The following is a 12,491-nucleotide window of genomic DNA, read 5'->3' on the forward strand; positions in this document are numbered from 1 at the left end:
GCCGCCCCCACCCTTCCCAGCGCCCCCGCGGGGCCAGGCCCGACGTCAGCCCTGGAGGAGGAGGAAGCTGGGACCGGCGGTCGGTGGCCACTGCTCGCCACCCAAGATGTTATTCTTTGGCAACAATCCCCATTATCTGTCCCCACTTTGGGCTAATCAGACAGAATCGCTAATGCGGAGGGCTGCTTCCTGCCGCCTCTGGGAGGTAACGGGGCGCCCGAGGGGCGGGGGACGGGGCGGGGCGGGGGGCGGAGGTGGCACCTTCCGGGCTCGCCGGGGCTTTGGTCCCGCACGCATTCAGGTACTTGACACTCGGGAGTCCCGGACCTCGCCCGGGTGGGAAGAGCTGTTTATATAAACAGGGATTCCACGGTAGATGCCCTAATATCTCGGCAGCCAGTGCATGGCGTGCGCCTCTCACGCCCACCCATAGGAGCGGCGTCCCCGGCCGCCCCTCGGTTCCCAGCCTGCCCTGCCCCCGCCTCCTTCCCCTCCTCGGCCATGGCTACCTCTGGACGCCTCGGCTTCACCGTGCGCAGTCTCCTGGACTTACCGGAGCAGGACGCGCAGCACCTACGGAGGCGGGAGCCCGAGCTACGCGCCCCCGGACCCTACGCCACCTGGCTGGAATCGGAGCGCGGCCACTACCCCTGTGAGTGAGCGGTGGACGGCGGCAGGGGTGGAGGCGAGGGAAGTGGGGAGCGCAGAGCCAAGCCCCCGGCCCTCGCAGGGCTGGGAAGCGGAAACCCCAGCCCAGGGTCTGGGTTTCCTCAGTGTCGGTCGGTCCCAGAGGCTCTGTCCTCTTCAAACCCCTATGCCAGTTGGCACATCTTGAGATCAGATCCCTGCGCCTGACACTAACGCCCGGGATTTGGGTTTCTGTTTCTAGGGGTCAGAATATTTAAATATTTAAGACACCGCCCTTAAGTGCCTGAAACAGTGGCCACGTTCTCCCGGCCTCGGTTTGGGATGGGCAGTACTGGCGAGCCTGGATTCAGGGCTTTGTAAACCTCGGCAAACCGCAGTGCAGTCGACCTGGAAGTGGCCCGTTTTGGTGAGGCAGCTTGCAGTGAATTCGTCTGCCAGCGCAGCGACCAGGGCCGACTTGTTTTAACGCGGGGTGGGTTTCTTTGGGGGCGCGATCCCAGGTTGTGGTGTAAAAGGTTATCGTATTCGGAGAGGTGGGTGTTCAGATATGGGCCCAGGGAAGGAAACGGCCTCATCCCAAAAGCCGCGGGCGAGTGGGTCGGCGCCCGCACGCGAGAGGCGGCCGGCCCGCAGAGGGGCCGGCGTCTCACCAGGCCGTGTCTCCTTTGCGTCCCTAGCCTCGGACGAGAGCAGCCCAGAGGCCAGCCCGCGGGACTCGTCGCAGCGGCCGTCCGCTCGGCCTGCGTCTCCGGGCTCGGACGCCGAGAAGAGGAAGAAGCGGCGGGTGCTGTTCTCCAAGGCGCAGACGCTGGAGTTGGAGCGGCGCTTCCGGCAGCAGCGCTACCTGTCAGCGCCAGAGCGCGAGCAGCTGGCGCGCCTGCTGCGCCTCACGCCCACGCAGGTCAAAATCTGGTTCCAGAACCATCGCTACAAGCTGAAGCGCGCGCGCGCGCCGGGAGCCGCGGAGGCGCCCGACTTGGCAGCGGCAGCCGAGGTTCGCGCCGCGCCCGGCCTGCTGCGCCGCGTGGTGGTGCCCGTGCTGGTGCGCGACGGGCAACCGTGCGGCGGCAGTGGCGAGGTGGGCACGGCCGCCGCCCGGGACAAGAGCGGCGCGACCCCGGCAGCCGCCTGCCCTCTGCCAGGCTACACGGCCTTCGGTCCCGGCTCGGCGTTCGGCCTCTTCCCCGCCTACCAGCACTTAGCGCCCCCCGCCCTGGTCTCCTGGAACTGGTGAGGCAGCCGCGGGGCGCGGGCACCTGGGGCTACGCCGGACTTGGGGTGCGCTCTGCGGCCGGAGCAGGGATAGAGCCGGAGACCTGGAGCGCGTCCCGGGCCCCTCCTCCTTCGACGCGGGGGTCCCCTGCCCCGCCCTCATCAAACAGCGCACCCGGAACTCTCGCCAAGATACCCCCTCTCCTCTTCCCTCGACCGCCAGACCCAGAGCTAGATTTTATTGCTTGAACCTTATTTGTACATTTTAAAATAGCTATTTGTATGGGGAGCGACGTATTTTAAAAGAAATAGAGTATTTTTCCTCTTTGTGGTGCGAGAATAAAATGTGTAGGGTTGGGTCCCCCTGTGTGCCTGCCGGGAACGAAGGTGGGAGCTGTGCTCTCCCGACCAGAGTTCGGGGCGCCGGCCCACTCCTTGACCGGCCAAGTTAAGGCCCACCCCGAGCTGGGCCGAAGGGCAGATGGCAGTCCCCACACGGCTTTAGGAAGATACGGGGGGAAGGGGGGAAGGGAAAGCAGAGGCACCCCTGGGGTACCTATTAGCGGGAGGTGGCTGTGCCCCCGAAGCGAGACGGAGGCCCCTCTGGGCTCCCGGAGCTGCTGGAGCTTCTAACACCAAAGGTCAACCGAGTCGGCCACGACAGGGCATAACGACGAGAGGGCGTAATGAGCTTCTCCCTTAGGATTGTCCGGAGAAGTGCCAGCGGGGCCCGGGCTGAGCGTGCGGCGCCGGGGAGCAGCCCAGGCCTGACTGCTAGCCACTCGTTTCCGGAGTGTGGCAGTGAGGTCTCAGGGATCCGAGGAGTATGCGGGCATCTTGTAACCCCCAGCTGAGCCTGCGCGTGCCTCACTTGGCTGGCAGCTGTGATTTTCTGCCTCTTCTTGGTGTAACACCCGGCCAGGGTGGGATGGGGAGTGGATGACGCGGTGAAGAAATTAAAAGGTGGCGGGGAATGACCCAGTTCAGGGGCTGCCAGCGGAGGGAGGACAGCCCTGGGGGCCTGACATAGGTGTGAGATCCGCTGGTCGGGCTCATTTCACCCAGGGTCCCAGTGTACACCCGGGTGGGGGACCTAGTGTTCTACTCTTCGGGCTTGTAACTGCTCTTCGCTTGGGTATCCCCTCGGTATCAGTAGCCGCAGGGCCTCCCATGCAGTGCAGTGGTCACTCTCTCAGAGAAGTGAGGACCTTCCTCTCTGCCAGCCACTGAAGGGAGAGTCGAGTGAAAAGAGCAGTCTTGGGTATCAGATCCAGGGGAGAGAGTAAGGGCTCGATGAGGTCTATGAGGAGTAGGCATTGGGTCTTTTTTTGGGCTTTAGCTTTCTGGTCCCAGGAGGAAATGGAGGAGGAGGTAGGGGGTGGGTAGCTGAGGCAGTGTTATCACCTGGGATTTTGGGGGGGTGGAGAGAGAAAGGAGGGCAGAGGGGGAAGGGAGAGGGGTGTTTGGCTCTCAGCTGCTGGCCACCTTGCCTTCCATATGGATGCGGTTATCTTAGAAGAATCTCGATCCTTAAACCTCCTTTTGTCTTGGGAACTGAAAAGGGCATTGTCAGGCCTGAAAAGGACCTAGACAAAATCCGCACTGTTCCGATTCAGGACTCTGTTTAATCAGTCCCTGGTGACAATGTAGTGGGTGTTAGGGTGGACAATAGTATCTTTTTAAACCTTGTGGCCTTCAGGAAGACAAAGGGCTTGAATTTCATGGGCTTACAACTTCAATTAGAACAGTGCCAGTGTGCCTGGGAGATTATCAAATTTGTATCATAAAACCTCTTTCTAATAAATGATTGCTGGTGTGGGAGCCTGGAGGTTGTAAGACATATATTGGAAACTGCCCTGGGGACTTCCCAGTTAGCCCTGGCAGAACAGATGGGAAAGAAAAGGAGGGAAAGATTTCTGAAGAAGGCCAGGCTCAGAATGTGTCCCTGCCGTTAGCTGGCTGGGTGCTTGCCTCTTCCTTGCTCTCCCTCCTGAAGGGGTGTTTCTCCAAGAATGAAGGTAAAGATTTGTAGCTCGTTCTCTGCTATTGGTGGTGACAAAGACCTAAATATTATTGGAGAGAAAGTGCAAAATCACCACCTGCTCAGTTTCTGGCCTTTTCTTTCCTGGAACTCCAGAGAAAGTAGGACTTGGGGTATGCAAAGCAGGGAGAGTCTATTAAACATGAGGCCCATAGGACTAAGGGATCTGGACTATGGAGAGACTCTTCCCAGGAGGCTCTTTGGGAGAGCATGTCCTCAACCAAATTCACCCAGAGGTCTAACCAATATGAAAGACCATTTTTTTGCTTTCCAGAGAGGTGGTCACAGCCATAGCAATCCAGCCTGTGTCCTGGGCAGGAGAAGGGCAGACATTTCTCATGGCATTAGCATCAGGATCCCTCATGTCTACACTGTTACCCACTTCCTTTTGCTCCTTTTCCTTTAAGCCCCTTCCTTTAGAGAGGAAAAGCCATAGGGGAGAGTTATTAATGTACTGCCATCACCACCCACCCGTTTTTGAGACTCAGGCTGTCCTTTATCTTCTGTTCACACCTGTGATAAGCTGGAAATAATAAATGTCAATTTCCTTTCTGATGTAAAAGATCAGTTCCTCCAGGGCTCTGATGAGAGCAGCTAAACCCAAGGCCTCTCCCAGCAGCTGTGAGAACTGTGAGAATCTCCCTCCCCAGATGAGACTATTTCATACCTGTCACCCATCACCAATATCACAAGGCAGATTCACACTCGGCAAACTTTTATTGAAACATACTGTGTTCCAGGCATTGTCCTAGGCACTTTCACAGCTGATCTCGCAGAAACCTTATGCATGGCATATATAACATACCCATTTTGCAGATAAGAAACTGAGGCTCAATGTGTAGGAGTGACTTGTGCAAAGCAGTTGTAAACCTCACAGAATGTTATCGTTGTCCTCGGCTGCCCACACTTAAGCCACCCTGTAAACTGCCATTAAAGTGGGCAATTGGAATCTTGATGTGGCGACAGCATGTATACTACCCAGCCATCATAAACTTGTCTTATGGATGGTCTGGAAGGATGGGAAAGCATGCTAAAAGTACCGTACATGGCTTAAGGCCACTCACAGAAACGGGATATCACAGTAGTTGCTAACATTATTGATGTTCCTGTGTATGAGGCAATATTCTAAATTTTTTAATTATATTAACTCATTCGATCTTCACAACAACCCCATAAGATGGTACTACTGTTACCACTTTACAGATGAGGAAACTGAAGGCCAGAGGGGTTATAAGTAGCTTGTCCAGGATCACACAGCTAGTAAGTGACAGAGGAGATCTGAACCCAAGCAGTCTAGCTCTAGATCTCATGCCTTTAACCACATGGTGGTAATTATTTCCCATTTTTTGTTTTATTTCTCCCAGTTGACAGTCTTGGTTACCTTATAGACACTTCTGTAAGAGACATGTTTGTTGTTTTGTTTTTGAGCAGTGTTATTAAAGGATTATATAAATTTAGATTTTTAAAAATATCTTCTGGGGACGTCCCTGGCGATCCAGTGGTTAAAACTTCACCTTCCAATGCAGGGGGTGCAGGTTCAATCCCTGGTTGGGGAGCTAAGATCCCACATGCCTTGGGGCCAAAAAACCAAAACAGAAAACAGAAGCAATATTGTAACAAATTCAATAAAAACTTTAAAAATGGTCCACATCAAAAAAACATCTTAAAAGAATATCTTCTGGATAAATTGACCCTTTATTCTTATGAAATATTTCCCTTTATTTCTAGGAATCCTTCCTAACTTTATGTTCATAGTGGTATAGATAGATACTCCAGCTTTCTTTTTTTTATATATATCTTTACTGGAGTATAATTGCTTTACAATGTTGTGTTAGTTTCTGCTGTACAACAAACAAAGTGAATCAGCTATATGTATACATATATCCCCATATCTCCTCCCTCTTGAGCCTCCCTCCCTATCCCACCCCTCTGTCACAAAGCATCGAGCTGATCTCCTTGTGCTATGCAGCAGCTTCCCACTAGCCATCCATTTTACATTTGGTGGTGTATATATGTCAGTGCTACTCTCTCACTTGGTCCCAGCTTCCCCTTCCCCCGCTGTGTCCTCAAGTCCATTGTCTACGTCTATGTCTTTATTCCTGCCCTGCCACTAGGTTCATCAGTATTGTTTTTTTAGATTCCATATATGTGTGTTAGCATACGGTATTTGTTTTTCTTTTTCTGACTTACTTCACTCTGTATGGCAGAGTCTAGGTCCATCCACCTCATTACAAATAACTCAATTTCGTTCCTTTTTATGGCTAATATTCCATTGTATATATGTGCCACATCTTTATCCATTCACCTGTTGATGGACAGGTTGCTTTAGGTTGCTTTCATGTCCTGGCTATTGTAAATAGTGCTGCAATGAACATTGTGGTACATGACTCTTTTTGAGTTACGGTTTTCTCAGGGTATATGCCCAGTAGTGGGATTGTTGGGTCATACGGTAGTTCTCTTCTTAGTTTTTTAAGGAACCTCCATACTGTTCTCCATAGTGGCTGTATCAATTTACATTCCCACCAGCAGTGCAAGAGTGTTCCCTTTTCTCCACACCCTCTCCAGCATTTATTGTTTCTAGATTTTTTGATGATGGCCATTCTGACTGGTGTGAGATGATATCTCGTTGTAGTTTTGATTTGCATTTCTCTAATGATTAGTGATGTTGAGCATCTTTTCATGTGTTTGTTGGCAGAGAGACATGTTTTTAGCATCTTTGTGTCTCTCGGTCTGTCTTTACCCTTCTCTCCTCCCTCCCTCCTTCTCCATCTACCTACCATACCTCCAGCTTTTGGACACAGCCTCTGTGTTTCCCCTATGTCTGTTTGTGTGCATTCTTGTTCAGCTCTCAATGAAACACACTTCTGCAGGTCACAATATTTTCCTGTGACTATCATTCCACCATTCTTCTTCCAGAAAAGCATCTGCTGCCACTTCGTTGACACCAATTGTCCACTGAGCGTTTGGTTGCTGCTGACTCTGATAAGCTCCTCTAAGCTTTCCCAACCCCCAGGCCCAGATCTCTGGGGAAAAGCCCAGATCCCTGGGGAACTTTATGACTTTGGCTTCCCTAGCCCTTTCCCCAGTCATCTTTTTCCTCCCTATGTCTCTAGTGTTATCTTTATTATTAAATATCATCCTCTTCATATTTTCTCTCTCTTCTCTTGTAAACATTTTTACTTCATCTCACTTAAGTCTCTTGTGGTTGGAGATAGCAATTTTCACTTCAATTTTCTTTCCTCATTGTTCAGAGGATCTTACATCTTAACACATCTCTTATCTGACCAATTTAGCACTTTAGAATCTTAGATAATGTGCTACTGATGGGTTGGAAGTTACTTGAGCTCAGCTTAACCTATACCTTCCCTTCTAACAATGGTGTTTAGTTGTTTATTATTCTCTTGCATTAACACAATTAATTGTTGCCTCTTCAACCCACATGCACTTCACTACCTTTAAAACATTTTAGACTTAGGAATAGAATGCCCAGGCAGGATAACTATGGACTCGGCATGGTTAAATTGTTTGTTAACCATGTTTACCTGTTCTGGGAGTTTCAGTTAACCAGTCTAGGCAGGTTATCTGTTCAATGAATAACAGACAGTCAGAAGAGCTTTTGGAAGGCTAAGGAAGTACTGTCCTTACCACAGGGCATGATCATTTCTAGGGATATGATTGTATCACTTAGTATTCAAAATTTGCATGAGAAATTGTATCCCTCCAGGTCACTCATCATCATTTCTGGGAGTGGATTTATTTTCAGAAGTCCAATTCTGCCCCTAACTCCCCTCCAATGCCCGTGCCCAGACTAATAACCAAAGGTATGTGACATTCCCCTTTCTCCTGTATTCCCACCATTCGTGTTACTCAGTCTCTAAGCTCACTGAAGATGTGAACAGTATTCCCTTCAATGCTGATCCACAGAGCGGTGTTTTAACCAGGAAGAATCAGTTAGGCTATTAAACAGTCACACATCCTCCCCCAAATTTTAAGCATAGGGGTTCTTAGTTTTCCCAAGTATGTCCAGCAGAGAGTTCCTGTTGTTTATCCAGAAAAGTAACATCAGATTTAGAGGCAGAAGATCATATTCTCTTCAATACCCTGCCCTATGGACCAATTAAAATCCCTAGGTCTTTATTTTGGTCATGTAATTTCAAAAGCTGCCATAGTTTCAGTATAGTTTCTGTGAGTAGGGTGTTATGGAAAGAACATGTCAAGGGGACCTTGGTCATGCTTCATGTCCCCTTGCATTCTGACTGGGTGGTCCTTTATGAGTCAGCAGGTTTGCAAATGCATTTCCCCAGCTACAAGCTCTGAATTGGACTGTCTCTCTTCTCTTCTTGCAGTACCATCTACCCCCTCCTTCTCCTTTCCTAGGGGCTGGACAGGACACTTGGCAGAATGCACTAGGAAGAGGAGTGGAAGCTGATTGCAAATTAAACCAGAGACTAAAGTGCCCAACAATGCATTCAAAGGGCCCTTGAATCTCTCACCTGAGATGTCTGCTATACCCTTCTTCTCCAGCTTTGTTCAAGGCTAGTGTTTCAAGCAGTGCTTCCTCCTAAAGAAGTTATCTGTTTAGGTTTAAATTACCTCTTGGGGGGTAAATTTCAACCAGAGGCAACCCTGAGTCATTGTAACGTATCAGGGTCTGACAGTCAAACAAGTATCAGTGAAATGACAGGAAACATTGGTTTTTTTAACCACAAAACTGAAATTCAGAGCAAGAGACACAAAACACTAGGAAAAGACAAAAGAAACCTGGTTTAGTTTCTGCTTTTCTGAGAAAGTGACTGCTTTTCTGAGAAACTGTTTTTCCTGCCTAATCACACTGATGGATTCAGTCATCCATCTGGCCAAGTGTTCAACGGCGCTCCTAATTCACTGTAGGGAACGTTTTGTATTTAACTCAAGTCAAAACGTAGAGATAGAGTAGGATTTTCTTATTTTCCATATTTGGGGATGAAATATTATCTTAGATAAGGTTAATCATTTTATCAGTTTGGGGGTGTGTGGGAGCAGAGGCAACCAATAGAATGAAATGGAGCTCCCAGGATTTTGTTTTCCAGAAAACGTTACAAGAATCTTCTTCACCTAACTTGTCACTGATTGAGAGGAAAGTGAACATGTGCTCAGATTTCTTCAGGTATGCTTAACAGTTGAGCGACCTGATTCCACAACAGTCCCTTTAACTTTAAATATGTAAATATTCTATACATGCATATAATATACATGTAAGTGGGATGGAAGCAGATTTTGGAAATGTTCAGTTCTTTTAATGAGAAAGAGAACCTCTAATTTATAGTCTTACTTGTCAGACCCAGGTAGGATGGATAGTTCATTATTCTCAATCTAAAAATATTTTCTTTGTAAAATAATTTGGAAAATACAGGAATGTATAAATAAGCTATGGTCTTAAGGATACTTATTTTCATATGACATTTGGTTTCTCATGATTATAGTAGTGATATGATGAATAGGAGATTGAGGTGAGCTATTGAAAGTGCAGGGATACATCTCATTTGTATCACTGTAAATTACAACCACAAAGAGAACCCAGATCATATTGGCTTGGAAAGAACAATCGTCCTCTATCCTTTAGTTTCCTCTTCTTTGCAGCCTCAGATTGTTTCCTGTACCAAGAGTCATGCACTGGGAATCATACCATTTCTGCCTTTAACAAGGTAAAAACCAGACTGTGAAGTGGTTCAAAAGGACATAGACAGGAGGAGCTGGCTGTTTCTTACTTGATATGAGTTCAAACAGGGCAATACGGTTTCCAGGGGAGATGTAATTCACCAGCTTCTGGTAAATCGTGGACTTCCGAAAACTCCACTACCCAAAACCCATGTCTGTGAAGCCTTAGAAGGTAGAGGAATTATCAATTGATTTTAGAATTTTTAGTTGCCTCCAATCCCTCTGAAAAGGCACTTTTGCAGTTTAACATGAACTTTCTTCCTTCATTGCCACTATATGATGCCTCAGCCAGCTAATTTTCAGACAACAGAGGGAGGCTGCGAAACTTGTCTAATCTTAGGCATCTAGGTGTAGGGATTCCCAGGATGGTGAGAACTCTAACTTCTTAACAACTAAGGACTCCTTGGAGACTCTGGGGCCCAAGTCTGCACAGATGTGATAACAGCACATCATTGCATATAAAGAAGACAAAAGCCAAAATATCTACCAAAAATCCAAATTAATTCTCTTTAAATTGACCCTTACCCCTATGAACATAGCTATCTATGGCTGCTTTAACAAGGCTCTTCTTTCCCATAACCTCATGACTTATTGAAGACTTTCCTTCATCCTCTTTCTAGGAGGTCTTCAGCAAGACCTCCTCGCTTCCCACGTCTCTTTGCACACTAAGGCTTTGAGCCCTCTTATTGTCTCAGGGAAGTCCACTGTGCTTCATCATCCAGCCGTCGTCCTCCTGCCTTAGAACTTTTTTTAGACTAATGTTTTGCTCAGAAATGCCCTAGTCTATAAGTCACTACCTCTTTTTCTTTCTGCACATGGTTACAGTTGCAGAACTCCTTCCTTGTCTGTAAAGCTTTCCCTAACTGATTGGAACATAAGTCACCTGGGTCCATCCTATGTACAGCTGCAACAAACTCAGGACTCCTTCATTCTGAGTGCAGTAGGATAGAGTGGAAAGAACATGGACTTGAGAATTGAGCAATCCTTGATGTGGAAAGAGAGAACTGAATGTTGGTTGTCACATTGATTGTGTAAAATTATTTTTCACCTCAGTCCCTTAGACCATCATCTAGAGCTAATACCACCTACCACACTTGATTAATATGAGTGTTAAATGCATGAATAACACCTGCTAGTTGGCAGTGCATAAACGTAGTCCCTACTCCATTCTACAGACATGCATCCAATGTTATGTTCACTTTGTTTTAGTTAATCATAGCAGTCAGCTAGGACTAAGTTTTGTTTACAAAACACACAAGCCCAACATCTGTGTCTAAGCTACAAAGGTTTGTTTCTTATTTATGTGCCATGTCCCTGCAGCCTGCACCATTTCATTATCATCCTGAGTCCTAGGCAGAAGGAACAATCCCCTATATAGGACATTTCAGAGGAGAAAGAGAACACACCATGGCTGTTAAAGCTTCTGATTGAAAAGGATCTATATCACTTCTTGCATTTAATTGGCTAAAGCAAAGTCACATGATCAAGCTTAATACCAACTGGGCAGGAAGGAAGGTGGATATTTTGAATAATAATACAATCTACCACATTTGTGTCCTTCTTAAATGTTTAATTTATGACCACATATTATACATGCTTACAATGTTAATTATTCCTTTAAACTTTCAGAAGAAATATCACAGTGTGATATTTGATACCATAAAGTATATTTTATACCATAGTCTTCAGAAGAGTAAGAACTATGCCTGTTCCCATTACTTTGAACAGTACCTGTGCCACATGCTCTTGGTGACATTTGGGAGAATGGTCAACATCCAGATTTACAGGAAGGTAGGAGGGCATCTGAAGACGCCATAAGCAGTGATCATCAGGGCACAGTGTTTAGCTGCTTAGTGTGAGGTTATTCCTATGGAGCCTCTTCTGCTGTGACTCATCTGTAGGTGATAAAAAACCTCTGCAAGGACCAATTGCATTTTCATTTACCTTATTACTGATTATTCCAGGAAGTCCACTTATTTGGATATCAGAATAATGGAAGGACAAACAACAGTTATTTGAAGTGTCAGATTATAAGTTTCTCAGTCCAACTTCCAGATAAATCCACAGCATAGCCTCACATATTACCTGACAGGTATACACACCATCACACAAAACCTGTTTTTAACTTAGGACCATAATTTATTTAACCAATTCTCAATATTTATATAATTGTATTATACATAGTATAATTTTTACTGTTATGTAAAATACTGAAATGAACAGTCTTTCAGGCATTGTGCATCTCCCTCAGTATTTCTCAAGAGCAAATCCCTAGTACGGATCACTTGCCGAAGTGGTATGCACATCCTTAAGGCTTTTTATTCCAAGCCATTGGTCCTACCACCCTTCACTATCGCCCAGTTCCTTGATGTCCTCCCTTCCCTCCTTACCCTACCATGAACAATCCTTATAATCATTCCTTTGAACATACCTTCAACCCCTTGACCTTCTCCCGTTTCATTGTACACAAGGCAAAACTATAACTCTTGTTAAATCTAACTCTCCTTCTGGTCTGCACCTGTACCCAGGCAGCATAGCACGGCTGTAGAAAAACACACAACCACATTGACTGGTCTGACTTTAAATTTATGACCATTAACCTCAAATGAGCCCTTAATGTTGCCAGGCCATCATGCTAGATGTCTCTAAACCATTCATCCTCCCATTATCCTCCTTGACTGTTTCATACCATTTTGTTTCTCTTCAACTTCCCACCTCCTCCCTCGTCCTTACGCTCAGGTTCCTGCTTCACTGTGAAAACTGAAGTAACCAGAAGAGAGATCATCCACAGACGTCTGCCACCACATCATTGCCTTGAAAGCAAGTGCTCTCTTACGCTTTGTCTTCCCTACTGTTACCATAGATGAGCGGCCCCTGCTTTGATCTTCTCAAG

General features: G+C 47.2%; 1 protein-coding gene across 1 annotated transcript; it reads left to right on the plus strand.

The window, feature by feature from the left end:
* Positions 1–501: 501 nt before the first annotated feature.
* Positions 502–2,187, plus strand: NKX2-8 (NK2 homeobox 8). The gene is made up of 2 exons (XM_019924012.3): positions 502–652; positions 1,326–2,187. Exons 1-2 carry the CDS (start codon positions 502–504, stop codon positions 1,880–1,882), a joined length of 708 nt encoding a protein of 235 aa, XP_019779571.1. The 3' UTR covers positions 1,883–2,187.
* Positions 2,188–12,491: the final 10,304 nt, after the last annotated feature.

This window comes from Tursiops truncatus, chromosome 2 (assembly GCF_011762595.2).
Source record: "Tursiops truncatus isolate mTurTru1 chromosome 2, mTurTru1.mat.Y, whole genome shotgun sequence".
Taxonomy (NCBI): Eukaryota; Metazoa; Chordata; class Mammalia; order Artiodactyla; family Delphinidae; genus Tursiops; species Tursiops truncatus.